The sequence below is a fragment of the Styela clava genome, chromosome 2 (assembly GCF_964204865.1).
Source record: "Styela clava chromosome 2, kaStyClav1.hap1.2, whole genome shotgun sequence".
In the NCBI taxonomy this organism is placed as follows: Eukaryota; Metazoa; Chordata; class Ascidiacea; order Stolidobranchia; family Styelidae; genus Styela; species Styela clava.
In genome coordinates, this window is record NC_135251.1 from 7,884,647 (window position 1) to 7,908,309 (window position 23,663).

A 23,663-nucleotide genomic window follows, 5' to 3' on the forward strand; every position below is an offset into this window, starting at 1 on the left:
ATAATATTTTGGCATCTTTATATTACTGGATTATTGATTTTAAAACCATTTAAACCGATTTACATTGGTGAGCAATTGCAAATTTTCGACGTGCAAAATTGATTTCGCTCGCGTGCATTTTTGCGGAGCGCTAGCGCCCTCGGGCGTGCACCTGCCATGGAATCCAGTCTGGTACTGCAGTACTGCCCTTACGATACCGTACTGTCTGTATTCAAAAATAATTTGATGCTAGAAATTCTGAAATAATGCAGAGTCTGTGTGTGATGAATGTCTTATTGAAGTAAATTGAAACCAAAAACATTGATTATTAAATGTTACAAATGCAGAAAAAATAATTTGATTGTAACTCATTGTGTATTTTTAACATTTTTGTCTTGTGTCACCAATTTAAGAATTTAAGGTGCTTAAAGAAATTATCTTATGTTAATAAATCATTAATAAACCACCTTTCTGTATCAAATGATTAGTAACAATTTTTTTGCAGTTTTATTGCTGCCTTAACATCAATAGTTTTTTGTTCTAATTATTGGTTTGTCACAATTTTCCAATTTATTTGTTTATTCACCACAACTCACCTCATTTAAAGTGTCTTTTAGCCTGCAAAAATATCTGAATCATACCCTAAAATTTTTCAACCTAATGAGGTGCTGTAAATATAATAGAATTTGCTGATAGGGTGGTGTAGCCAGTCTGCGGACGATTTCATTCAAACCGATATAAAACTGAAAAACCAATATTTTTAACCTGTTAATTTTTGCATCGTAGGTGCATTGGCATTTAATCTACACGCTAAACCTCGAATTACCTTTTTAAGACCAGGGGTTAAAGCTATACAAACCACAAAAGTACGACACTCTGAAGACATATTTGCGACCGAACGACCAGTGTGCGACCACGGATTTCAAGCCTTGAACATCGTTTCTGCTGCGTCGAGACTAGGGCATACGCAGCCATGTGTGAAAAAAGTGGCCTTCTAATTGCATTTTTGACCGTCATATATTTTAAGAACACGGTTATTTCGAACAAAACTCGTCAAATTATAAACAAAGCACCGCATCACAGCAATCAAAAAAAAAAAACATGGTGGTCACAAATTGGTCGACAAAGATATTATCGACGTATTGGAAATGCGCACCCTCCAATTCCCCCTCCTTTAAATGTAGAAACGCGAAACTTTAAAGATGGTTAAAAGAAACACAACTCTACCCACTTGCCAAGTTTCATCTTTTTATCTCTTTTATTTGTATGGTTTTTCAAGCTTTTTTCAGGGACAATGGGTAGTTGGCGACATAGAAAAATGGTCCGTTTTTTTTTTCGGTCGCTACTTTTTTGTTTGTGGCCGCATTTTAGTGTAATTTCGCAGAGCTACAGGGGATAAGTGGACGATGACGTGTGAGAAATATCGTTGCGGTTCGTTAGTTTTTTTGGCATTAATTTAATTGATGAAGTTGATGGTCGCAAATAGGTCGTGGTTGCAAAGTGGGTAAGCCACCCTATTTATTATCTCAATTTTCGGTACTCAGATACTTTTTTCAAATTCGAATAGTCGATATATAATAAATAAAATAAAAGGTAATAAATAAATAAAAGTTTCCCATTAGCTGCCTATGTGATTTTGAACTTAATTATTCCGGTTCAGGTTTTATTGATTTAAATTGTAATAAACTAAAGTCCTGAAATGCATCAGATTGCATATGACACGATTTTAGCTGCCTCGACCCTGCAGTTTTTGGGATTTATGGTATGCTAGATCGTACATCTGTTCAATTTAAGACCATTGATACCTCAGATTTTATAATATTTTATGAAAATTGTTTGCAAACCGCCTGAAGTGAAATCAAGCAGAAATAGCATTTATATATTTGCTCATTAGGATGAGAATATTCTGGCAACTACATATAAGTAATTCTGATTGTGAATGATGTTACGCTGAAAAAAACGACCTTGATCAAATTTTTTTACAAGCGAGATTTATCATATTTTTGTCCAACAGTTGTTATTTAATGATTAAACTTTCAGTATTTACTTATTATTTATTACAGTTGTAGTTTTGACCAGGTTAACGTAGACCTGCACTTCCAGCTTTCATTAAATTTAATAATCTGAAAACAAGAAATATAAAAATGCACAGAGTTCCACAATTGGTTCGAAAAGTTGCCCAGCCAGCAAGCCAGATGGTTGCAGTTCGTGGCTACGCAAAGATTGTCTCTTTTGGTTCACCTGCAAGGGAGGAAATGTTGGCAGGGGTTGACAAACTTGCGGATGCGGTAGCAGTTACAATGGGACCTAAAGGTCGTAATGTTATTATTGAGCAGGCGTGGGGAGGGCCAAAAGTAACCAAAGATGGAGTTACTGTCGCAAAAGCGATAGAATTCAAAGATAGATTGATGAATATTGGAGCAAAACTTGTACAAGATGTTGCAAGTAACACCAACGACGAAGCGGGTGATGGAACTACGACTGCTACGATAATCGCAAGAGCAATTGCGAAAGAAGGCTCGGAGAAAATTAACAGAGGTGCGAATCCAATCGATGTTCGACGAGGTATTCAAAAAGCGGTTGTGAAAGTCACTGATGCATTAAAAGAATTATCTAGACCTGTGACAACACCTGAAGAAATTGCGCAAGTAGCAACCATTTCCGCAAACGGTGATAAGGAGGTTGGCGATCTCATTTCCGAAGCTATGAAAAAAGTCGGCAGAAATGGCGTCATAACGGTAAAAGATGGAAAAACTTTGAACGATGAGTTGGATGTTATTGAAGGCATGAAATTTGATCGAGGTTATATTTCACCTTATTTCATCAACACAGCGAAGGGTCAAAAGGTCGAGTACCAGGATGCTTTCTTGTTGATAAGCGAGAAGAAAATAACCTCTATTCAAAGCATTGTACCAGCGCTCGAACTTGCAAACGCTCAACGTAAACCTCTCATTATAGTTGCAGAAGATATTGAAGGTGAAGCTCTTACAACCCTCGTCGTAAATCGTTTGAAAGTTGGTTTACAAATTGCTGCTGTAAAAGCCCCAGGCTTTGGAGACAACCGTAAGAATATGCTGAAAGATATGGCAATTGCTACTGGAGGAATCATTTTCGGTGACGAAGCCATGGAATTAAAATTAGAAGATGTTCAAGTCCATGATTTAGGAAAAGTTGGCGAAGTTGTAATTACCAAAGATGATACTTTGTTTTTACGTGGAGCGGGGAAACAGGACGATATCGAACGCAGGATCGCTCAAATTCAAGAACAACTTGAAGACACATCAAGCGATTATGAGCGTGAAAAATTGAATGAACGTCTTGCTAAACTTGCCAGTGGCGTCGCCGTCTTAAAAGTAGGTGGTTCAAGCGAGGTTGAAGTCAATGAAAAGAAAGATCGTGTCACAGATGCTCTCAACGCAACACGAGCAGCTGTCGAAGAAGGAATTGTTCCTGGAGGTGGAATCGCTCTTCTCCGCTGTTCGCCTTCACTTGAAAATATTGAGGTCGATAATAAGGACGAACAAATTGGGGTCGACATTGTGAGGAAAATTCTCAGAATTCCTACGTCAACTATCTGCTCCAATGCTGGATTGGAAGGTCAACTTATCGCAGAAAAATTACTTCAAGCTGAAGGAGATTATGGGTACGACGCCCGTGAAGACCGGTATTGTAACATGATGGAAGCTGGCATCATTGACCCGACAAAAGTAGTCAAGCAAGCTCTTGTTGACGCATCAGGAGTAGCGTCGTTATTGACAACTGCAGAAGTTGTCATCACAGAAGAGCCGAAAGATGAATCAGCTGGGCCACCTATGGGTGGTATGGGAGGCGGAATGGGGGGCATGGGAGGAATGGGTGGGATGATGTAAATCTTCCACACTGAATTATTAAGATTCAGAGACCGTCCCTCAACTGAGATAGTTCAATTAACTGCCTATGAACTTGATTCAAAACACTGCAGACAGAGTTCAACATTCAGATTTCAACGCATTTTAAAATGATGGCTACCCAGAGCCAGATAAATCAGGCATTTTTAATTTATTTAATAAAATTGGACCACTGGACGTCTCATTCTGCTATTTTATAGTCTTGAACATTCACCCAGGTCCATATTCCATCACATGGATCTGATGCTTCAAGTTTTAATTTGGTTGTTAGGGCAGGGGGTTTAAAAATAAATAATTACAATTCTAAATACATTTTGAAATGATATATAACAAATTGGGTCATGTTTGCAAAGAAATTTGCAGAAATTCTTGATGGAACTTGAAAATTCAGTGATGCAACCCCTAATAAACATTGCTCTGACCGATTTCATGTTATTTGAGAGTGTCGTAAATTACTTGGAAGTTTTTTTTCTGTCTGACCATCAGCCAAATACTAATAATTTTAGATAATGTGAAATTATCTTTTTTTTAATAGGAAATCACAAAGCGTGTTACAATTATCGTCCATTTTGCAATTGATTTATTCAGCCTGTAAGATTATGGAACATACCTGAAAGGGTCATCACGATTTTCAATTACCTTGCCAATGTTTGAACTCTGACCTTTGAACTTAATAATTCCATTTTTTATTGATTTGCATTTTTACTTGTAATTGTGTCATTGCTGTCCTGTGAGCCAGTGCAAAAGTAATTTTGGAAATTTTGATGTTAAACTTCAAGATATGGATTATACCAGGGGGGGTTAATGTTGGTTGCATGGGCTGCATTCGGAAAATATTTTAGCGAAGGGGTGTTTATTTTTTATCATATAGTTACCATATCTTAATAAGTTAAAATTTAGTATGTAAAATATCCCCAATTGAAGATTTTTGTTGTATGGCAAAGTAAAAATATCAAATGATACAAATTAATTGCCAAATCGAAGTTAATTTTCATTTTCACAACTTCTCGCAGGCAAGGGGTCGCACAGAATGCTTTGATGTGCCGCAGTTTGCTCATCCCTGGTTTATATCCTCTAGCTAGCTACATGCCCGCTGCTATCACAGTTTTTAATTTCATTTTTCATCGACTCTCTCGTGCACCATTGTTGCAAGTCTGTTACACGTTCAACAATAATTTCTTGTGATTGATTTGAGAAAATCATGCCATTAAATTACTGCCAAGCTGTGAGGTAACTATTTTTTATTTTGAGGCTTTGTGAGGAACCGAGGCAAGGGAGGTATAGATCTTTCCAAACCGGAGGTCGCAGGGAGTACAGCAATTTCACATAAAGTACTATATCTATTGTACTTTTTTAGACTTTTGACTCTAACACAATCATTAAAACTAGTGCGAAACAAAAACTCTCTTTTTCAACACATAGGATTAGAGAGACTGCGCCCTTGTATAACAATGTCGACCTTGATTGTGAGGTCTGATTAGGGGCCCGCTACTGGGAACAGGGGTTCCCGGAAAATTTGAATTTATTAGAGGGGTTCGCGAGCCTGAAAGTCTGGGAAGCCATAATGTAGAGAAATGGTCTGGTAAAAGACTGAAATATATAATAAACTTGTAACTGTCAAACCCCCCTGCATAGTGGTGTGTGACTAACATTAAAGGGGCCAAATCTCATCGACCAAGATTATGTCAGGCTTGCTAATACAAATAGTGTATTTCAGTACCTATAAAAATACTTCCTAGAAATTTATATGTTTGGGATACATCGTCCATTTAATGTGTGAATAACATTCCAAATAGCGCGATATTGAGTGACATTCCAGCGTCAGTGTCGTGCATTTCTCGGCGTTTTTTAAAATCCCCGCCCTAACAAAGCCATATACATGCAGGCACTTGTTTTTGTAAGGGCCGGTCCACATTTTAAATAACTAACAGTTGGGGTCACGTGAAACTAACTACTTTTTCTTGCTCTATCTATGCCTTTGTACAGCTGGATCCGTATGCGTATAACACAAGGGTGCTGTAGCAAAAGTCAAAATGACTATTCTCTTTAATTCAAGAGTTTTGCTACACACACAAATATATTTTTGCAATGCTTTGTCTGACCGAGGTCAGACTTCTTCAGACAAGCATTTTACAGCTATGACAAGATACGCAATGGCATGCACATAAATAATGGTATCAAATGTTGGGTCTGTTTCCGATAGAAAGAAATAACTAGGATTGGGACAATGCCAGAACAACAGGGAAGCAATGCTTCTCGGCATTTGATACCATTATGTGCATGCGATTGCGATTCTTGTCACAAGTGTAAAATGCTTGTCTGAAGAAGTCTGACTTCGTTCAGACAAAGCGTTACAGAAATATATTTGTGTAAGTGTCTAGCAAGACTCTTGAATTAAATAGAATAGTCACTTTAAATATGAAAAGAATTATCCCTGAGCAGAGCTACAGGCGACAGCTAAAATGCCAAAAGCCATTGGCTGAAGAAATACAGTGAGAAGTAAAGCTGTTAAAAAAAAGTTTAAAGTATTAAAAAACACTGAAAACGAGAACGACTTCTGTTACAAAATATTCATTATTATTGGTAAAATATTTATTCGCTGTTTGGTTAGGTTCCACATTTATATCAAACCTAAAACTAGCTGAATAGTGTAGGACTTGACTGTCAGGCTCAATCACGGGTATCGCTTTTCATTAGTTCACGCGCCTCCCTTGGCCCAGAAATGCCATTTTTACTTCTTTTTGCATAATTAATCCACAAAGTGCCTTCTATGTATAGTGGGAAAATAAACAACTGATTTTTGTTACATCAGCGTACTGATAAGTAGAGGGAGGTGGGCCACATGGGACACAGTGAAAAATCAGCTTTCGCACTCATAATATACCCGGAATCATGTCTGCGGTTCAATGTTTAAATCCACTTTTCGATCAGTTACCACGTCCCCGCAAACGGATAGCGGCCGTGCAGGGCGACGCAAGCTACGAGCAGGGGGGTTCCACATAGGATTTGAACCCGTGATGCGTAATTGTGTGAATCTACACAATGTGTATTCTGCGACTCCAACACAGTTAATTGAGTCAAACACTTTAAACCACCAGACCATCGCGTCGCACAAAACACTACTAAACCTGAGTAATCTATCGGAGAATAAACTATAGAAAATAATAAACATACGTTAACTGATCCAGGGATTTGTTCAAAAAAAATGTTCAAAATCATTTTTTGTGCATGTTTTGTTTAAAATGCCTGTAATATTCGAGTATTAAATGTGTTAGGGCTAAAAAAAAATAATGGAGTTAAAAACTTGCCAATCGTATCTTATTCGCAATAAACTCTCCGAAGCCTGGGTCCTAGGGGCTTCAACCCATATTTCGTAATTTATGCAATTTAGAAATGTAATTGCAATGTACATTTGATGATACGCAATACATAAACTTGATGTTCCTATTACGACATCACATAAAAGTTGAGCCGTTATTGAAATCCGATCCCTAGTGTGTCTCATCGTCTAAATAAATTCGCCTTGATTCGTTCCAACTTACGTACGGTAGGTTGCCGCAGATCAAAGTATATTCTCCATTATCGTATTAACGCACTTATTTTGCGGAATTTAGGCGACGAGCGGGCCCCTGATCCAACTGTTTTTAGATTGTATTTGGCCCGTGAGCTATGCTATGATTTTTCTTGCTTTTTTCACGCAAAGCATCTCCCTGATATCTCGGATAAACATTCATGTTAAAATCTTATGACTTCGGTGTAGGTACTAAATTGGCAATATAGTGACCCAATGAAAGTTAAAGTCAAAGCAAGAATTTTTCTTACATATTTGAAATTTTTATTCCGGTAGCTGTAGCTGCAAAACTCACCATCTTGGCATAGTTTCACTGCGATGCAAGAGGTATTTCATTAAAAAATACAAAAGATACAGAAAAAATATGATTTGAAATAACCTCTACTTTATCGGTCGAATCATAGTTTCAATCGCGATAAAATATTCGGCAAGTGTCATTCCGCACACTGGATTTCTTCTGTATACCGATATTATATTCAAAACAGGGGCGCAGCCAGGATTTTTCCAACAGGGGGGTTACGGTGAAATTGAAACATTGCACCAAAAGTGCAATTCACGAGGACGTAAGGCGTTTAATAAATTGAAAAGTATGCGTCGTTCATAATGAAATTCTTCAGTTACGTGTGGACCGCCTGGCTCTCTTTGCCTGGCGTAAAAAAATAATTTTAGAGAAAACTATAACTCGCTGATGTCAGTAGTGGTATAATAGTTTATATGTACAAAAAACAACCTCGCGTGTAGCGCCGATCAAATGCATGAAATGTGAAACTATTACTCGGAATTTATTGTTAATCAAGTCGATTTTTTATTTCTATTCAATGAATATTTACGTGCGCCGTGATTAGTGGTCGGCCCATTTTTTAAATCGAATTATTCGAATATATTTAACGAACAGTTTTAATGAGTATTGTCATTTTTATAAACATTAATTGGGATGTCGGTCGCCGAAACGATCGCCGTGCGCCGTTTTTTTTTAAAAAACTTTTCAGAAATTTTTTGTAAACGCGATGTTGGTAAATCTGCTGTGTAACATTCATTTCACTGTTTGTAAATTACGGTCCCAATTTTAATTAAGCGAGCAATATTATCATTACTGAACGGGGATGCGATACAGTAGAAACTCTACCTACGAAATGCTCTAGATAAGAAAAATCCAACTTAAGAAAATTTTTTACCCAAAAATATTTCTTTGACTGACGTACAGCCGACATGAAAGGATTTCAAGAAGCGCCGACTTGAAGTGCTTTATGTATAAGACGTCGAGGATGTTTTTGATGGAAATTTATTTACGATTATTATCGTAAATTTCAATTTAGTCGAGATAGGTTGTGTGTTCTTGGCAATAAATCCAAAAGCAAATTGTGACCTAATTAATTGTTTTCATCCTCAGTTTCGATAGTGACCGAACATAACGGGAATTTGTTTTATTTCTTGCAATTTACAGCGTATAAAATATCTCTTAGACATTACTTTGTATCTATCGCGTGGATTTTATCGTTATCCCCGTTCAAAATATGAACTCAGTATGTAAGTTTTGAGTTGTTTTTCATCTCTAATCTCAAAGTATTGAGCTAGTATCTATATTTAACTACTTGTAAGTGAAAATTGGATTCTTCATCCATCATTAGACGTTTAATATTAGGTAGATATATGGGGGGTTAATATACTCCACAAGCTTCCACTAAGTTCAAGTATATGCTTATCTGGGGCCTTGCTCTATGAGTAAATGTAAATGACTTGGAACAAAATAAAATATATGATACTATTCTTAATCAGATTAAGAATAGTCTAGTTCTTAATCAGATTAAGAATAGTGGTTCCCAACTTTTTTTTATATCGCGGCACACTATTGTGCACGTTAAATTTTCGCAGCACACCCATCCCAAATCGTGAATATTTTGTATGCATTTTTATAAACGTTGTTACCATGTTTGACATTTTCAATTTTACGAAACGGTGTTGGCACGTTTTATGCAAAACTTATAATTAAAAGAATACTCAAATAGGCATCCACACACTTGCCGTTTCTGTTTGTTAGCATAAGCCCAGAGTTATTGGATATTGGAATAAATTCAAAAATGAAATATTTTCACACCGAAATCATTTCGCGGCGGCGGTTGGGAACCACTGCTTTATCCGAACCAAACTAAGTAGTATGTATATTTATGTATAGTATTACAGTCCAACTAACATTAAGCCCAATTTGGAAGATATATGTTTTTGTCTAGCGCAGTGGTTTTCAAACTTTTTTTGCTCGCGGCGTACTCAGAAAATACAAAAAATTCGCGGCATACCTGTGATAAATTGAAGTTAGCTTCAAATAAAATTATTCTGCAAATGGTAATGTGATGTGTGTGCCTGTTTTGAGAAACAATTGAGATTCCGACGCTCTCTTTTTATGCTTTTGATTCCAGTCAGATCTAACTTCATTTCAGCATATCCCAATTGCAGAAAAATAAAGAAATAGTTCGATTAATACGATGATGCACAAGCGCATATGCTTCTTCCATTGTAAGAGCAGAAAATATATGCTCACAGAGCCAAGGCAAATGACTAGGTTATTTTGGTTGCTTTCGCACCGATGATTGAAAAGAATTTGCAACCAGACAGCCAAAACTCATTCTGACTGAGCGGAATGTGCACGTCTTGTTTACAAATATATTATGACAATGTAAGTATAACGTGGCAATCACCCTTAATACAACAAAACAAATGCAATAATATTATCAATCTAATAATGGTTAGTGCGTACTCAAGCTTATCCTTTGCATTCATGCCTTTGTGTAATAGGAATAGTTTATTTTTCTGAAATTTCAAAAAACTCCGTGGCACACCAAATATCCAAATTGATTTATGTATCAGTAGAGGAAAATTGATACAAAAATCAATGTCAAACATTGAACACACATAAAAAGGCTCCGGAAGTATGTGTACTAAGATGACGTACAACCTGAACCGTAACCAGTTACACATACTATGTTCAGGTTGTGCGCCATCTTGGTACACATACTTCAGGAGCACCCATAAAAATACCAAGAACGGAAAACATTGAATCTAGCATTTGAGGATGGATCGTGAAAGACTGGGCAAGATCCCCCAAGCTGCAATAGCATACTGAATATAGTATTATAGTTAGCCAATTTTAATACTACAGGAGTCACTTGGCTAATCCCCGAACTCGTAATAGATCTAAAATTAAAATAAAATTATGACCCAACTTTAGCCTGGTGCACATACTACGTTCCGGTGTCTGCCATCTTTGTTCACATACCTCGGGAGCACATTTATTTCTACAATTAACCAAATTTAGCTACGATTGAGAACATCACGGGATAAAAACATTAGAGTTGCATGAAACATAACAAAACAATGAAATTCAAATTAAATCTTCCATGTTTAATGAAGTTGGCTTATTACAAACGCTGGAAACAAACACCAAAATTAAAAAGTCAATAAAATTGCAGTTCAAAATAAAAACCGTAAACTGTACTTGTCATCCCAATTACAGTTAATCATAGTCGATGAGAAGTTCAAAACATTGAGTGATACTTCTTAATATATGATGGTATTATCTCTCAAACACAAATTTATTATTTAGTCATTTTATAAAAAGTTAGATTACTAGTGAATAACCGAGCAATCAAAATTATGCATTAGCTATAATATTCATCGGGCAAATAATGAGACGAATCGGGAAATCCTAAACATGTGTTTTATTTACAATGTCATACCCAAATGTCCCAATCAATGGGGAACAGAAATGAAAAAGTAGCCAAACACTAATCTAAGCTTTTAAATAATAAACAGCCGAAAACAAGAATAGCCAAAGACTGTCACCACAATTAGCACATTGCGTTTCATGAAACAAGAGGGAATATAAATGAATGCCAAAAATTCCTACATGTGTTTTTCCTATTATTTTGTGAATGAGTATCTGTATATGTTTAAAATTTGACATTGGTGAATATCAGCAACCTAATGAATATTGTATGATAACAATGTAACTCAATAAAAGAGGTTATTTTTTACAATAAAATCTAATATTCTATGAGATTCTACTTCGACTACCCCTGAATGAAGAAATTGAAATAACAGTGATAAAGGGACCATGCAAAACGACGAAAGATATAACACAGCGACAATAACAAAATAATTCATGTATTTTTACCTGTATAAGCATTTTTTTAAACATACGCTGTTGGATTAGGACTTTATGCTTTCATAGGAAAAAATTTGAGTGTTGACAAGGGTCACGCTTAATGGCTTGGCGGGTCGGAATGTAGCCCGCGGGCCGCCTGTTGCACACCCCAGTTCTACACTATAATCCTTTATAGTCTCGGGAGATTTTGTCTCTTCAGTGATCACTAATACAGTGAGTAAAATTTGATGAAACTCAGAAATTTTTTTTTTATATATATTTTTAAGTTTTTTTTTCTAAATTCAAGTAAATACACAAGTTGCAAAGAAAATTATATACAGCAAGAAGGATTAAGGGCGATACAAATACAGCAAGATTATGTACAGTGGTTGCAGTATGTGCTGTAAATAATGAAACTTGACATGCCATAAAAATTACAATTTCATAAAAAATTCTAAATCTAGTCGATATAAAAACAATAGACATAACATTTTGTGAAAGCTTAAAGTGAGTTTGTTGTGGCTCCCTAAAAATAGTACATAAAAAGCTAAAGCATGCAGCACTCAGTCTAATTTTCAAATTTATCAGATGACAAGAACTTGTATGAAACAATGAAAAAACGTGCAAATCAGAATTGGGTGCAGAATTTTATAAAATGCTCTTAAATTATTAGGCAGGACATTCTATTAACAAATTGTAGTGGCTGCCCCAAACACTCATTCCACGAAGATTGTCGCTGTGGGTTGATGGGTCAAATCCTGTGAGGACTCATTGTAACCGAGGGAATTTCTGATATCTTCACTCTTACAGGGTGGTACATATCACAAAGAGTCAGTTTCTACGTCACCGCAATACAAGCCCATGAACCTACAATGATGAACTGATTTGCTACTCTCAACATTTCACATGAAAAAAATTTATAAAATTTTTGCCCAAATTAAGTTAGAGTTAATTTTTTCAATATTTAATCCCTTCACTACATGAGCATGTCCATAATATGATGCAGGATAAGAGGTATGAACTGCGGTGCGGGATCATTAGGCATTCAGTCCAAGGTTGTTGGAGTAATTGAAAGTCGAATATGACTTTTTAGTTTAACGTTATGCGACATGCCCAAGCGATCTTTGTCCCTTAGCAATGTCGTTCGAATGTGTTCAGTCTAGGAAACTTCTCATTTTTTTCAGCAAAGATCATCGGAATCTAAAAAAAATTATTATTCAGCTGGAGTTGAAAACTTAATAATTTGATTGCAAAAATGGTGCTCAGTAGAGAAATATTACATCAATTTTCTATGTGTTGTTTGTATAAGGCATTAGAAAGGCAACTATCACAAATATTGTTTATCACAAATGAAATTGAGGGAAAACCTGGCTAATTTCCTGCAAACATATTACAATTTTAGGGGTCATTGATCGTCCACAAATATATAACGTCGCCTTGGCACACTGGGCGTTTCACAAGTTCCTATTCATTCTAACTCCCCAGAAGCCCCCCAAAGAATAACCTGGGAAGTACACTTCTCACAGTACAGTACACAAATCAAAAAAAAATTTCAGAAAATATAAATCATGCAGACAAAATGTGTCATTGTTTCATCTAAAATGACTTCAATACTTATTCCAGCACATCAGAGACTTTTGGTTTAGTATGATTTGACAAAATACTAATTTGGGAAGGCTGAAAAAATGCTTATTGCGGTGGCATTTCACCTACCGTTATCGCTTTCATGTTGTAGTGGTTCATTCATTTGTGGTTCTCTTGCTTGGTTTCCACCAACTGCACCAGGTTGTCTTTGTTCGTTTTGACCCTTAAAACAAATATTTCCTTTTAACTACCGGTCACATAAACTGCTTATTATTGACAGAATTATAAAGTGCAGAATAATATCAATTAACTTCAAGGTCAGAATACTCCATAGGAAATAGTGGTCTCGATATCCCATGGTTCCTATGCGGGTTTGCTGTCAGCATGAAATATGAGTGTCTATTAACATTTCAATCCATGTTAAACATTCTCAAAGTCACCAAGTATAAATTGACAAGAGGTTTGATTTCTGCTACTTATATGATAAGCCACATATTTCCCCCAAACAAGGCGCTATTTAGGGAGATGCCAAGAGAATCTAATTATAAATTGACATTGAGTTTTTGTCAGGTTGACCTGCCCAACCTACTTATTACATCTTGTGTGAGGAGGTTGAAAATACAATTAAAAAAATAATAATAATCAAATCTCACCATTTGCTGATTGTTATGATTTCCCGGTAGATTCACATTTCCGATATTCGCTCCAGCAAAGTTGACAGGTGGAGGTCCTCTGCGTTCTATGAATATAAAAATAAAAAGTATTGGATTGATAATTCACACAAAATTTATTTTTTTAATGTCGTTTCTTTAATGTCACTATTTCATTTTTGTCCTGAATGATGTCTTCAGAGAAAACTCATGTGTGCCATCTTTCATATTAGTATATTATACTGTGTGAGGCGAGAGCAAGAGCCTTGATCTACCCACCTTCTACTGGGAAAACAAAATTCCGATTGCAAATTTCCGGTTCATCACCATCTTTATCCATCTCGTATCTGATGTTACGATGGGGATATTCATCGAGGACAGGGAAAAGATGAACCGTGTATTCATTTCTTTGCTTTCTCAAGAATTTTTTATCTACCAGAAAAGTATGGCCATCAGGAAAATCGAAATGCAAATTTTCTGGTCCACGGTCAATTTGGAGTTTCATGTGAACTCTGTCTCTAATTTTTAACTGAATCTGAGGGAGATGAAAAGGAGCAAGTTGTGCACCCAGGTCTTCATAATAATGTCTGACAGTGTTCTGAACAGTCTCACCACATGTGAAAAATGCAAAATGAAATTGGTTTTTGTTTAAAATATAAAGACGATGTTCCATAAGAAGCTCCACTGTTCCAAATAGCAACCACTTGATGAAGGCTATAACTGGGCTGAACTCTCTGCATCAAAATTCTATGCTGTTATCCTCTGTGATTCGATCAGGATTAATGATATTCCAATCAGTTTTACTTGAGAAATGTAATATGTCAATTTTGTCTTTCTCTAGACCGACGCACCATGATTGGATTTGCACGATCGCATCTTTGAGAAATTTGGAATCTGCACTGATATCGAAAACTGGTGTGATACCAATGTATTCTTCTGGACATAGTGAATTGTCAATTCCAACTGACATCCAGACCTTTGTTTGTTTGTTGAAAGTTCCACTAGGAAATGTGACTTTGCATTCGTTCAGTCTCATGGAGCCGCCAGCGACTTCAACGTTTACCACTAAAAAATAGATTTGTTTTATAATGCGACATAAAATAAATTTTGACCATTTGTTCCAAAGTTATCTAAAGAACCCTTCCGATGTCATTAGGATGTCCATATTTATCCCGGTGAAAGGAAAGTAGAAAAGACGTTTCAATTGTATGGCAAACCACGGCCCTTGTTCGATTACCAGTCAATGTCAGTTATGGGACGAGTTAACCAGTAATTTGTTTCAGATGTATAAAGCCCATTAGGGAAAAGGGGTTATTAGCTAAAAATGAGAAGATTGCTAATTACTGAAATAAAATGCAAAAAGTAGCTTGAGCAGGGAATGGGTACTTGGTAGGGCTGGGAATTTTAGGGAAAACACTTTGATCGTGAACCGGGTAAAATTAACCGGTTAACCGCCACGTGACGTTTGACGTAATAATTATAATTTCAGCTTATTACGTCACAATGGTTATAAAGCAATTTCGCGTGTTCTTATCCCGGTATCGCTCAAAATTATTCACGAATCGAGATAGTTTCATGATTCCTCTGCTGCAAAAGATAGTTAGCGTGGTTCGGGCATGTAAAAATATTTTAGAAAACCCAATTCTAATGTTAAATGTCATCTATGTGACAAATTATCAGTGTTCGATGTGCAAATTCTACTTCGAGATATATATCATAAAGGAAGACGGCATCAACTGCACACTTGTTGTATGGTATTGAATATCTGATTTTGCAATGAAATCGTGAACAATATATCTCGAAGTCGACCGAAAACTGATTCTGAATTTATCATTGTCAATTTTCATTATCAGCAACCTTGGTGCTTCCAATATTTTTCACATTTATTGATTCCTTACCCACACAGTTAGTAATATTTTTTTTGAATTAAACGCTGCAAGAGATAAATTTGCGATGACGTAATCATATTTGACGAAATTGTACGGTATAAAGATGATTTGTACCTGAGATGTCAGTTAACGGTTAAAATAAATCATAACCGTTAACCATATGAAATCGGTTAACCATTCCCAGCCCTAGTACTTGGACATAATCAAATCAGGCTCAGCTCTAATTCTCACTATCATTTGAACATTTGGCGCAAATAAAGCAAAATATAGAAAGGGCTTTTTTTTCCCAGTTCAATCTGGTATTGAATAACTTATCCACATTTGGGAATAGAAATATGATTTGGTTCCATAAATCTAGATTGCTTGTATGACCAGAGCACAATATATTTTTATGTATTGCATTTAAAAGGGGGGTGGTGTTTAGGAGCCACTAAAGTAGTGGTTTCTGCATAATTTTTTTGGTACTTCTGAAGTATGTGAACCAAGATGGCGGACACCGCAACGTAGTATGTGTACCAGGTTAGGATTAGGCCATAGTTGCAGGTACCAATACTGCGGGAGTCACTTGGTTAGTCCCCAAACTCAGTATGTGTGGCAAGTTAGGATTAGGCTATAACTCCAGGTACAAATACTGCAGAAGTCACTTGGCTAGTCCCCAAACTCATAATAGAATTGAAATATAGAAAATTGGAATAAAATTATGGCCTAACCTGGTACACATACTACGTTCCGGTGTATCTTGGTTCACATACATCGGGAGCGCCATTATTTTACATAACAGTTTGACATAATACAGTCGAATGTCAGTGACAAAATCTTCAACTACCACAAATGGTAGAATAAAAACACTGCGCCTTGGTCAACGGATGTAAACCATTTTTATTTCAAAAAAAAAAATGTGAGGCAATTTGGAACCACCGTTTTTATGCTAATAAGCTGTCTTCGCATAAAACATTACACAACATTGATATGTATGGCAAATCGAATTCAATTGGTTTTTCGCTATTCCAAAGACTTGCCTAAAAATTTTTTCGGGGGTTCTAAGTAAAGTTGCTATGGCTGTTATTTGAGTTCGAATGAGTGAGTTACTCGAGTTCCCCCAACATTGCTACCAAGACCCACAGATTAATATGTTATAGGAACAACATTGAATGAAAATGCTTGATATTTTTGTAACAATGATGATGGCCGCCATCATGCAGATACACTCACTGACTATTTATTAGAACAACAAACAAGTTGAATTATAAGGTTGCTACATTACATAATGATTAATGGCCATAACTTACATTTGATAACATTCTTTGACTTCTATTTGATGTTTTTTCTTGCCCTTCACTCTGAACTTGGCTCTGTATAAGCTTTCACCAATATTCAATATTTGAAGTCTAAAATCTTTCCTATTTACAAGTGTGAATGATTTAAACCCGACAATTTTAACCTGCAATGCCAACATAGGTAGAGCTTAGTAATTGTAAACAGAAATGATTGATTTCAATTTCAGTAAGTTTTAAGTACGACATAAAATAAAATATACATATTCAAATTAGCACAAGGATTATCAGTGCATGCTCGATAGAACTTATATGAATAGACTGATTGAATACGATTTTTGACCAAAATCCTGATTCCAATAGAAAGTAAAAGTTTTTGTTTATAGGAGTGAATACATTTTACTATTAACAATGCTCCTGACAAGTATCAAGCTAGTAGTTTCAGAATCTCAACAGGAAGCAACAAAAATCAGAACTGCAAGAGTTTAAAATCTCTTTCCTGCCCTTACTTCTTGCCAAAGCTCAAAACATTCTCTTATAGCAGTGGTCGTCAAACATTTTTCAAAAAATTATGACGTATGATAAGCATTCCTGAAAAAAATATTTTTTAAAATTGTTCGAACCACTAAAGATCACAATAAAATCTCTTTCTAGGCACTTGCAAAATAGCGTTTTCAAAGTGTGACTTGCCATATTTTCCGACATCTAAATAGAATGCCCTCATATGTTTAACGAGTATTTTGTTGATGACTATTCATTGTTATGTCACCCTTGTGTCTGTTATGCTCAATTACCTTATTTCTCTATGCCAGCGCAGGCCTGAGTCACATTTCGAAAATTGTATCACATGCTCTAGATTTTGTGTTACAATTTAAATAATTTTCATTACACAATAGCCTTATTAAAAAAAGATATCACTCTAATTCAGATATCCAAATATGCTATGTAGTGCTAGTCAGCTTGTTGTAGAATGCACGCAATTGAATAACGAAAAATAAAACAAGAATACAACGTCGGACACTAGACGAACCCCACAATATTTCAGGGTCCCACGCTTTGGTGACCCCTGTGTTATAGCACCTAAAACTTTTCCTACCAATAACAAGAACATCCATTTGATGTTTTTTTCCTGCATTTTACTCTAAGCTTCCACTTATATACAATATTCGAAGACTAAAATTTTTCCAGTTTAAACATGTGAATGGTTTAAACCCAACATTTTTAAACTGCAATGCCAACATAAGTGGCGCTTAGCCATATGGCTTGGAAAGACGTTTACAAGAAGTCAAATAACTATCAAAATTTTTACTGTGGCTTGGGAAATTTTATATTTTTAATCTGAAATTATAATAATATTAAATTTTACTTATCTCTTTCTGTGCGGTGGGCACGTATACGTACCAACGACAAAAGCCGCTAGATTGCGGCGGGTACGTTGATGTACTCCATTGTTTTATTTAGCAATCGGTCGCCAACTGTTGGTCTAGTTTTTCCGAGTTTTAGTTTATTGATAAGAAGTCTTCTTCGAGATTAACATAAGCGACGGTAAATCTCGCTTTCGTTTACGACGGGAATTTTAATTGCGGCGAAAGGAGGGAGTGTTTTTGAAATTTATGCAAATTTCGGTGTTTTTTTGGGTGGTTATAGAAGACATATCATCCCTTCCATCTACCAAAGTATTTTGAGTTCGATCACAAAATTGCAATACAGCAATATTATGCTATTGTTTGCCAACCACGAAGCGGTAACAGTAAAGGATTTAGAGAATATTTCTATTTTTTATCACGATTTGAAGTTTCAACTCCCAAAAAAAAAAAATGCCTTTCCTCCTTCCAGTTTGTGACTCAGACCACCACTTTTGAAAAAAATAAGCTTTCCAACGAGCCGTCAGTAGGCAGCAGAAGATCATTAGTTTTTCGTCAGTCGATCGATTAGTTGTGGGGGTACAAATGCATAAAATCGGCGTAGCAAATACGATGATTTGATAAAAAATAAAAATCGCATCGAAAGGGTTAAACTCATACTTTAACAGTAAAATTTTGCGTACATAATGAATTTGTTGCAATTATGATGATTTAGAATAAATTAAACCATGAAAAGACCCGACATGAACTGGTGAATAGACGATAGGCCGTGATTCGCCATATAATTAAGCAGTGTTATTGGCTTTCCTCTACCTCAGGTCGCTCAGGATATGTAAATTCTCTCCTATCTTACCGTATCCTAATAATAACCTTCCTTTTTAAAATAAAATAAAGTTGTTGTATATCAAAGGCCTCAAATAATAGTAAATTAGAGCTTATATCTCTAACGTTAAGAATCCCAAAGTTTTGTCTATTTTTTTAATACTCTGCCTTCGTGATACCTAAAAATATTTAGGCCGGAAGTTACAATTTAGTCACTATGGATACCTAAATAGATATTGCTCATTGCTGTCACATAGTGGCTGCTGTTGAAGTTCAACAAAATACCAAATTGTATGGGAGACGGGTTGTTGGTTGTATAATATTATTTGAAGTACTACTAAAAAAGGTGGTAGTCGTGTTGAGTTTGCTTAATAGCATTTGATGTATTGGAAGGAAAAGTCAGAATTGTGTTGAAATTATATAAAATGTCCTGATCATCAGATGTCAATCATCGAGACCAAATTGATGAATTTTGTTGTTCTATACTGCCACCTAGCGGATACTTTTTCAAATGTTTGCTCATGTCAGTCATGACCATTTATCCCATTTCTCCAGATAAACATTTTTTTGCCTCGAAACGAAAGCACTTAAATAATAATAACGATATAATGGAAACAAGTGGAACACGTGGTATAGGTGTGGGACTGAAACGTCTTCTGTTGTAATTGCTAATTAAACTAGTTGGAGTCAATATATAATAGGTTACTTGTTCCAGTTGAGATGTCTGTTAATTTGATATAACAGCAAGGATCTACCCCAGGGGTGTCAAACTCATGAGTTCTCGAGGGCCGCATTGCATTTTGGGAATTGTGCAAAGGGCCGCAAACAGCTTTTGATAATGTATACTTGAAGCATATTTTAGATGGGTGTAGTTTGTGACATATATTGTAATTTGTGATGTAAATAAACAGTCGAAGGAAGTTTTGTTCTTTTCTTAAATTTCAAATGCCATTTACACATTAATTTTTGTATTTCACTATTATTGCAATTTATTGCAAAAAATCAGTTTTCATGTACACTACTATCCATTTTTACTATCACAATTTTTAACAAAGTTTTGATAGGGTAAGAATAATACATACACCGAAAATGACTTAATCTAAATATATAAACCTAAAATTTTCAAAAATACCACAGAATAAACTCAATGTTTTTTCATTACATATAATCTGACGTTTGGCATCTCCTGTGTGCCACCAGCTTACTAATACCAGGCTGAAATGATTTTACAGTACCAACTCTAATTAACGAAGTCACATGAGAATTTTCGATTAATTTCAGTAATGAAAAAAAAAATTACGTTTCTCATTTCTTTTATGGATCAGTAAACAAACAAATGACTGACTTTTCGGACCATAAATTTTGCGACATTTCCTTCCATTACGTGGAATAGGACTGCTTGAGTTGTGATTGATATTGATTTTTAGTAACTATTGTATAATTATAACAAGAGAGCTGTGCTCAAATATATGGACACGTTAACCAGAGCGAAGCAGTATTTACCTTTGACGCCACCGGTACCCACAAAAAATTCGGAGTTTCGCGTAGAAATAATTTACAGAATCGAACCGGACAGCCAGTGTTCCCATGGATAAAATAATACAGCGAAATTTTGGACGAAATATCAGATTTCATGCGAAATTTAGAAATAAATAAAAGTAATAGCCTTCTGGCAAAAAAATCAATCTTTACTCATTGAATATTTCAAAGCAATTGGTCCGGTAGTCAAAGAGAAAAGCGATTTAAAAAAAATGATGGAGACAAATAATAATAATAATACCAATAACAACAAAATTTTGAAACTATCGTTATGTCCACTACGTGTCCAATAATATACAAACACATAAAAAATTTCTGTAAGAAGTTGATTCTCAAATTTGTCATAATTGACTGCTGAGCTCATTTTGATAATGTCTACTTATATTGTATCTTTCATTGTACTGATGGAAATGTGACAAATTAAACGATGTGCTTCAGAATTTTGAGAAATGCAGAAATATTGCAACTCCCATTTTTTTTCAAAAATGCCACCTTCTTCATGTACTTTGCGTTTCATTTAATCCCTAAAGTGTTTTTTGCTAGCTTCTCAAGTGTATCCAGAATTGGGCCAAATTGAAAACAAAAAAATTTAATTTTCTAAAAATATTTTCAATAAATTGTCGTTTTCTGTGTGAATAAGCAATTTCACTTTAAAAGGTTTGAAAAATGTATTCCACTCAGATAGGAAAAAACTTTTTACAATTATTGTTAGGCGTTCGAGGGCCGCATTGGAAGTTCTATTGGGCCGCATGCGGCCCGCGGGCGCAAGTTTGACACCCCTGATCTAGACAATTGCCTGTATAGATTTTATTTCCTTCAATAAATATATTACAATAAATTAAATCAAATAAACCAACTTACAATTCCAAGTTATTATTATTAACAGTTGATTGGTAGAGATCATCTGGTTATTAATGTTTGACGATAATGATGATCTCCTTGTATGTTTGAGAACGTATTTAAAGGGGTACAACAATTTATTTTATCCTTCTCGATTGTTCGAGACCGTTCTTACACAGATTATTCATGTAAAACAAGGTCATTTGACATATCACACGGGAATTATTCGCTATTTCGCATGTTATGTTGAAATATCATATTGGAATCTTCTAGAATATTCTCCAATATTTATGACTTAAGAATTATATTTAGTCCTGATGTCATTATTTCAAAATTATTGGTTAATTTGTTACAGGATAAGCTGAGTTATTTGGGGTCGTGTTTACTTATTGACTTGTTAATGGTCAATATTACATTTTTCAGTGCAATGCATAAAAAATTCCCAGTACAATTATAAACAAGAGAGTTTTGCTCAAATATATGGACACGTAGCGCCACATAGTAGCAAATTTGGATGACGTCATAGCACAAAAAAAAACGAATCCTATTCAGCTCACCGATATATTTGAAATAAATAAAAGTAATAGCCTTTCAGCAAAAAATTTAAACTTTAAGCACTGGCAAGAGAAACTTTGATTCCAGACCTTTTTGCAACATTTCCCCTGTAATTCCCAGTTATGATTCCACGTTCAATCACAGGTGCTCCCGAAGTATGCGAACCAAGATGGCGGACATCGGAACGTAACATGGGTAACAGGTTAGGGTTAGGCGATAATTTTTTTCCAATTTTCCTTCTTTTAGTCCTATTATCAGTTCGAAGACTAGCCAAGAGCCTCCCGTAGTATTTATACCTAAAATTATGGCCTAACCCTAACCTAGTACACGTATTACATTCCGATGTCCGCCATCTTGGTTCGCATACTTCGGGAGCCCCCAATCACATCTGCTCTATTCTGCATTTGAAACCAATAACTGGTTGACAATTTCCATACCTGACATGGATTCGCCATATGTTAATAGACAAGTTTATGTTTCCATCCAGTAAAAAAATGATATACAATGTTTAAACGAATAATATTGAATACACGTTTCACTGGGGAAGGGAAGTCGCGGAGTCAAATCTGGTTATCAAGCGGCGACACCCAAGGTTTGAATATCTGATTAAACATTAGTACGGTAAGTTATGGCAACTTGATTGTCAAGTTGTCTCTTCCCCAGGATAATTATTAAAATCCAGGATATGAATGAAAAATTGTGTGAAAAAGTGTTGACCTGTCACAGGTCCATGCGCTTTGTACAAATAACTGGCTTACTAATCTCATACCCATCATAGACTGGTAAGTGTACGAGACACCGTGGATGAGCATATGAAAAAGTTGTCTTATCAGCTTTCGTCTACCCTGGGATAAATATGTAAATCCCATAACCATCAAGTGCATGCATCTGAAATAAAACAACTGGTCATCAACCTCGTACATATAAATGAAAAAGGTAAATGTTGACCTATGAGATGTTCTACGTTAAGTCAATTTGAAAGTCATGTAAAACGAGGAAACCTTATGCTTGTGCAATATGTGGGAAAAGTTGTTCTACATTAGGTAATTTGAAAAATGACATACAAATCCATCTCGAAAAGAAACCTTATGTTAGTGAAATATGTGGGAAAAATTGTTCTACATTGAGTAACTCAAAAAAAAGTCACATACAAATTTATATTCGAAAGAAACCTTATGTTTGTGGAATTTGTGGGAAAAGTTGTGCTACAATAAATGATTTAAAAAGTCACGTACACATCCATACAGGAGAGAAACTTTATGGTTGTGGAATATGTGGGAAAAGTTGTTCTACATTAGGTAACTCGAAAAGTCACATACAAATCCATATTGAAGAGAAACCTTGTGTTTGTGGAATATGTGGGAAAAGTTGTTATACATTAAGTAACTCGTAAGGTCACATACAAATTTATATCGAAGCGAAACTCTATGTTTGTGGAATATGTGGGAAAAGTTGTTCTACATTAAGTAACTCGTAAGGTCACATACAAATTTATATCGAAGCGAAACTCTATGTTTGTGGCATATGTGAGAAAAGTTGTTCTACAAGAAGTAACTCGAAAAGTCACATAC

General features: G+C 35.5%; 2 protein-coding genes across 2 annotated transcripts; one reads left to right on the forward strand and one right to left on the reverse strand.

Annotated features, from left to right (window-relative positions):
- The first annotated feature begins 2,013 nt into the window (after positions 1-2,013).
- Positions 2,014-5,098, forward strand: LOC120335747 (60 kDa heat shock protein, mitochondrial-like). The gene has a single exon (XM_039403366.2). The coding sequence runs from the start codon at positions 2,124-2,126 to the stop codon at positions 3,846-3,848; it is 1,725 nt and encodes a 574-aa protein (XP_039259300.2). The 5' UTR covers positions 2,014-2,123; the 3' UTR covers positions 3,849-5,098.
- A 5,210-nt stretch (positions 5,099-10,308) lies between these two features.
- Positions 10,309-14,597, reverse strand: LOC144419866 (uncharacterized). The gene is made up of 4 exons (XM_078109979.1): positions 14,089-14,597; positions 13,813-13,898; positions 13,289-13,382; positions 10,309-12,775 (listed from the first exon to the last, which is right to left on the reverse strand). The coding sequence occupies exons 1-4, from the start codon at positions 14,480-14,482 to the stop codon at positions 12,756-12,758; spliced, it is 594 nt and encodes a 197-aa protein (XP_077966105.1). The 5' UTR covers positions 14,483-14,597; the 3' UTR covers positions 10,309-12,755.
- Positions 14,598-23,663: the final 9,066 nt, after the last annotated feature.